General features: G+C 56.2%; 1 protein-coding gene and 1 long non-coding RNA gene across 9 annotated transcripts in view; one reads left to right on the top strand and one right to left on the bottom strand.

Moving 5' to 3' along the window:
* The first annotated feature begins 47 nt into the window (after positions 1-47).
* LOC131424163 (uncharacterized) lies at positions 48-4322 on the top strand. Its single transcript, XR_009226762.1, has 2 exons — positions 48-1472; positions 3352-4322. It is a non-coding gene; the product is annotated as an uncharacterized LOC131424163 (long non-coding RNA).
* Positions 4234-6209, bottom strand: part of Dpp9 (dipeptidyl peptidase 9) — a 36226-nt gene continuing 34250 nt past the window's right edge. For all 8 annotated transcript variants that reach the window (XM_058579205.1, XM_058579207.1, XM_058579204.1 and 5 more), the window contains one exon: positions 4234-5265. In XM_058579205.1, the coding sequence (XP_058435188.1) occupies positions 5173-5265 (93 nt within the window). In that variant the 3' untranslated portion in view covers positions 4234-5172. The remainder of the gene's footprint in view (positions 5266-6209) is intronic.

Raw genomic sequence — 6209 nt, 5'->3', positions numbered from 1 at the left:
CGGCGTCCGCGCCGTCACGTGACCACACGCCCCGCCCGTTCGCCATCTTGGGGGCGGGGCTTGGGTGTCTGTGTCCCGCGTTCCGGCGCTTCCGCCTGGTGCGCGGGACGAGTTTGTCGCCGGAGCTGGACGCCTGGTCCCGGTGGCAGCCCAGGTCCGCCGGGGACGCAGAAGGGAATGTTCTCGTTTAACAGTGGTCTTGTTTCTGTGTCACTTTGTAATGAAAGTTGGAAGGTCATTTCCTTGCCTTTAAATGTGTCTCCTGCCTCTGCTTTTAGGTGATGCCACTTAGGACGTCTGCCGGCGGCTGTCGCCGTCATACACAGACACCTTGGGTGTTTCTCTGAGGGTCTGGAGGGACTGCTCATGTAAAAATGCTGGTTTAGACTTTTTTTTTCTTTTTTCCGTTGCGCCGCGGAAGGCGGCTTGGGTGGACAGTCCTGCAGGAGTCTGTCCTCCTCCACTCCAGCAGGACGCGAAGGGCATGTCCCCCGACTCAGGAGCACCCCCCGCACTTACCAGTGACAAAGGGGAAAAGAAATGTTGTGGTGGCCCCCCGTCACCCAGGGGGCAAAGTTAACATCGCTAATAATGACAGCGACATCACAGACCTGCTGGGACATGCTGAGGGGGCACGGCACCCCGTGGGACTCCTGCTAAAATCGCGTGCTTACCACTGGACAGATGTGAATCAAAGGACATTCTACAAAATAACTGACAGGCTCCAGGAGTGTGTCACATAACAGAGAGAAACCATCACAGAATGAGACCTAACAAAAGGGGACACACTGCAGGATCCTTGTGGGAGGGACACAGGAGGAAGAGCTGTTCAAAGTCTGATGCAGTCTGTAGGGTGGTGGACGGGACAGGTAGATGGTCACCCCCTGGCCTCAGGCACCCCACTCTCTGCAGCTCCTGAAGAAGCTGCCCCTAGGCGAAGCTGGACTGAGCTGTTAGGGGGCTCCGGACAATTTTTGCAACTTATCTTAGAGCCTGAAATTACTTCAGAATTAACAATGAAAAAGAAAAAACCCACCTTTAAGAGTTGACAAGAGGGTTAAGTGAGGGAATGCGGGTGGAATTCCTCTCCCAGACTGGGAGAGCTCTAGTAGCCACTACAGACAGATGCCCATTAGGAAAGGCCAGGCTTTCCCGGCGGCTCGGGAGGCAGACAGGAGCGTTGCAAGTTCAAAGCCAGCCTCAACAACAGCGAGGCACTAAGCAACTGAGACCTTGTCTCTAAATAAAATGTCCAATAGGGCTGGGGATGTGACTCAGTGGTTGTGTGCCCCTGAGTTCAATCCCTGGTACCCCCTCCCCCCACCAAAAAAAGAAAAAAAAAAACCTCTAGGCTTTCATATTGGTCTAGAAACATTAAAACAATTTTTTTTTCCATTTGTACAGGGATAATGCAGTCTACTAAATATGTAATGTCGATGTGGGTTTGATTACAGAAGCTGGTGAAGTATTCTGTAAGTACTGGCAAAAATAAAAGAAATTCCAGGCTTTCAAGTTTGGAAGGAAATCATTGTTTTGGTTACAAATTGCTTAAGATGTCAGGAAAACACCAGTGGACAGGTCTGGAGGGTGAGGAGTTCAGCTGGTATTCCTGGTCCTTCTGGTGATGGAAGAGCAAACCAGGGAAACTGTCCTAGGTAAAACCCTGAAGCCCGGCCCTACTCACCCTTCGAGGAACTAAACACTCTTCCCCCCAGACACGAGGACTGGGATCGGCATCCTGGAGCTAAGGAGGGTCCTGCCAAAGCCTCCGCAGCTGGTGGGAAGGCCAGGCTGGGTGCGTTTCTTCCTCTTGGCCAGGTGGGGTGGTGCACACCTGTCATCCCTGATGAGGTGAGGCAGGGAGATGGGAACTTAGTTATATCCTGTCTCAAAAAAAAAAAAAAAAGGGCTGGGGATGTGGTTCAGTGGTAGAGCACCTGCCTGGCATGTCTGAGGCCCCGGATTCCATCCCTAGCACCAACAGAGGAGCGGGCAGGGAGGGAGGGAAATGCCCTCCTCTTTGCCACTGCCTGCTCTGGGCACTAAAAGCTGGACGACCATACTTCTTTACCTAGGGCATCTGACACAGCTGGGTTCCACTGACAGATTCCCCATCACCTTGTCACCACCCAGCTTCACCCTGTCACCATGAAGGATTCAGTTAGTGGCCAAGCTCTGTGTACAGCAAGGTATTTCAGCTGTGAGCTGCTTCAGTCTTCTACTGAAGTGGGTCGGCTTTTGAGGACATCTGTCTGTGTCTGTAGAAAGACCCCAAGTCCCAAGCAACTTCTGTTCCTCTTTTTTGTTTCTAACAAACATGAAAAATAAATCACTGTGAAGGAATTAAAAGGTCCCTGTCATCCCAAAGATCTTGCCTTCTAATCCTGATGGTGAGCCTAGCATCCCAAAGGAGCGGGTCTGACCTTGTGGACATCTCTTCTGTCCAGGAGCCCTGGAGGGGTGGGTGGACGCACAGGGGTACCGTGTAGGAAGCACTCTTGCTGAGTGCTGGCCGCGGGAATCTGTGCAGGTGACAACATGGAGCAGAAGCAAAGTGCGTGTGAAAAGGGGTAAAACCCAAATAAGGCGTGGAGCCAAATCAGGAGCTGGCGGCCTCAGGGAGCCGGATGGGGGCACCCCAGGCTCTTGATACCACTTTCTCAACTTCCTGTGTGTCTCTCTGGTTTGTCCGTCTTTGGTGGTGCTGGGGACGGAACCCAGGGCTCGTGCATGCTAAGCACAGGCTCTGCCATGTGGCATGCCCCAGCCTGCAGCCGTCACACATGCGCTCTGTGTGCTGTGCTGGGGATGGAACCCAGGGCCTGGCGTGGGCAGGCAAGTGCTGTCCCACTGAGCCACACCCCAGCCCGATTATTACTTTTAAATGTGTCTGAAAGGCAAATGACCCCCCCCTCCCCGTGAATACCTGCAGCATGTTGCACGGGGAGGGGACCTCTGTCACAGTGTTCCTTGCCAATCAGGAGAGGCCACAAACAGAAAAGTAACCCAGCCTGGGAGGAGCAGCCCCTGTGGTGAGGGGATCCCCCAGCAGCCAAGAAGACAGTGGGCCCAGCTGCCACCCACTCTCTTCTTTCCCCTTGCATAGTGGCCCTGGACAGGAAGTGACCCACTCAAGACTAATGACACTCCTCATTAAATGAGTGACGTAGGACAGTTGATGAAAGTGTAGGTCTCCAGCAGCTAGGCCTCCTTGGGCAACCTCAGCAACCCCTTTCCCACCGGCTTGGTCATTCTGTGATCTCTGTGATCTTTAGCCTGTGAATTATGAGTGTGCCCCTAGGTATTCGATTTCGCAATGTTAAGTGAACGACATTTTCTTTTTCTCAACAGAATGGTTTTTTAAGATTCATTGGCTGAGCTTCTTACCATTACAACACACAGAGATTGACATATGTATGACAACGGACTGATTTCCTTCAAATATAAAGAGCACCTACAAATCAATGAGACCCACAGGTCAAATAAAGGTGGACAAAGGACAGAAACAAATGACTACTAGAAAACGGATGTTTTAAAATATGAAAAGATCACCACAGGAAAGAACAATGGAGTCTTACCTAGAGGTGCCACTCGTAAGACTGGCAAAGATGATGCCATTTGGTAACACATTGTACTGGGAGCAGAACAGAGAAGCAGGCACGCTCTGCACCTCTCTTGGGGGGAGGGTACTTTGAGGGGTTCTCTTTGGGAGGCAGTTTGGTAATAGTCTTCAGATTTATGTGAATGTGCCTTCTTGCCTGTGGTGCTGGGCTGGGCCCGAGGCAAGCTGTCCCCCTGAGCCACAGCCCAGCCCTTATTTTTTGAGACAGGATGTCATCAAGTTGCCGAGGCTGACCTCGAAACTGCCTCGGCCTGAGTTTTTGGTTTCTAGTTCATTTTTTAGAATTGGGCTTCCCAAAGGACGGAGAGAGGGCCGGGGCAGGCAGTCTGGCCCAGCACTGCAAACCTCAATGCCCAAGCCGCCCCACCAAGGCCTCCCTGGGTCTTAGCTGTTGGGACAGAAACGCAGAGGGCATGGATCTTCCCGCCTGGCCCTTGTGATCCTGTGGACAAGGACAGGCACCAGAGGGGGCGAGCATGGCGCCAGCAGGGAGCAGCTGGCCTCTGGCCCCTTGCAGGCAGGAGGCTCTTGCCAGGCCCGGCCCCAACTGCCCTGCTGAGGCTGTGGCAGTGGCCCCGCCCTCCCGCTCAGGCCTCAGCAGGCGGCAAGGCTTCCGTGTGGGACTGTTTAATGAGTCTACTTCTCACACACATAATTATAAAAGAATAAGAATCGACAAAAATATTTTCTTTCCTTAATATGTAGAGGTGTTCCTGTTTTTTCCTTTTCTTCTTTTCCGTTCGCCTGATCTCTTGGCAGGGAGGCAAAGGGAGAGTGGGACCCCAAGGTGGGGCGTTTCCAGGTCCCAACCCCAGAACCTGGCACACGGGGGCCAGGCATGTGGCTGCCACTGGGCTAGTGAGGGGCCGGCAGCCACAGGCACCCAGAGCCACCAGAGAGCTGCGGATGGCACCGGGGCGGCCCTGCGGCTCTGCCCTGGGCTGGGGAGTGGGCTCAGGCACCTCGGCTGGGCCGCAGCGCCACCGTCCAGTGCATGCCCGGTTCTGATTCAGGTACCCCTTGCTTTCTGTCTTTTAAATAATTATTTAAAATGACCCCCAAAACACAACACAGATATGAAGTGGGTGGCCGGCGGGAGGACAGGCGTCTGCATGCTCCTGTGCTGGGGACGGTGGCTGACCGGGGGTGGGGAGGAGAGGCCCGAGCCACAGGGTGGAGACCCAGGGCAGGTAGGTGGGAGCCTCCCAGCCCCCAGTCTCTTCTGTGTCTCCAGTGCCCGGTGGGGACATGGCCTTCTCCTTCCAGAAGGCAGGGCGAGGAGGGACGACTCGAGGCAGTGCCTCGTGGAGAGAGGCCACCATCTCTGTCCTGGCAACCACGAAGCAGCAAGCAAAGAACCCAGGAGCAGTGAAGAGAAAACCAAGGCTTCAGGGCACGAAGGCAGCGGCTCCCCGGCTCCAGGGCTGTCTGGCGGGTGCTGGGAGGAGGCACCTCCCCAGGGCCTGTGGCCACCAGGTCCTTCCAGCCTGGTCCTCCGCAGGGTGGCAGCCGCAGAGGCCCTTGTGCTCTGGTGTGGAGCTCCTGGCGGCTCAGAGGTATTCCTGCAGGAAGTGCAGCAGCGTGACCTCGTAGTGCTCGCCCGACTCGGGGCAGCGGATGCTGTGTCTCTCGTTGGGGTAGATCTGCGGGAGACAGGCGCGGGCTGGGTGCTCCGAGAGCCCACTTCTGACACCCCCCGTGTAACGCGGGCACTTCCTGGAAGCGCGGGGAGAAGTCCAGGCCTCCCCGGCTCCTTGGCAGGTTCAGGAAGTGTGGGTGGAAGGGGTGCCCCTTCCTCACCCCTCCGGGGCGAGGAGGCCAAGGTGGGGCCCAGGAGGGCGCCCTTACCCTCAGCCACTCCAAGCTCCAGGCCCCAGGCTGTGGCCCGGCACTGTGCGGGGACAGAACCAGCAGATGCCCTGACCTGTGCTGCCTAAGCCCGGCCCCTGGGGGGGGGAGACGGAGACACTGGTCTGGTTCCTGCCATAAAGCAGCCTTCCAACAGCTCCCTGCTGCCCCCAGGGGCCACGGGGCAGGCCTGACACCAGGAAGCCCCTCCCAAGGACCCAGCTCCATGTCACACTGGGGCTGCCCAGCAGCACAGGCAGGTGCCATTTCCCGCCTCTTCCTGTCAGGGAAATGGGCTTCAGGTCCATCCCTCCTCTCCAGGTCCTCAACCACCACCCAGGCACCAGGCCACCCGCTGGTCTGCTCTCCTCTACCCTTGTCTTCTTTAATCCATCCCTGGGTGAGTCACCAAGTGAGACCTCTGCCAGGACTCGCCAACTAGCGCAGCCCCTAGGGCTGCATGGGATGGGGCGAGTGCCCCGTCAGCTCTTCAGCCTCCCTCCTGTCTATGGCCCTCACAGACACTTACCCCCTTTCTATCACAGCACCCTCCTCCTAACAGGCAAAACAATCCTTCTAAGGCCCGATCCTCAACTGACCAAGGCCAGCCTCCCCAGCCAGGCCTCCCCACCGACGCTCCACCCAATCAGTGGAGCCCTCCTAAACCCACTAAACCCCACTGTCCCCCAGGCCCCACCCAGCTGGCCCCACCCCTACCCTGCTCAGGCTGCTCTGGCCA

Source organism: Marmota monax, unplaced genomic scaffold (assembly GCF_021218885.2).
Source record: "Marmota monax isolate L192 unplaced genomic scaffold, Marmota_monax_Labrador192_F-V1.1 WCK01_AAM20220418_F8-fsc00102, whole genome shotgun sequence".
In the NCBI taxonomy this organism is placed as follows: Eukaryota; Metazoa; Chordata; class Mammalia; order Rodentia; family Sciuridae; genus Marmota; species Marmota monax.
This window is presented reverse-complemented; position numbering and strand designations above follow the sequence as displayed.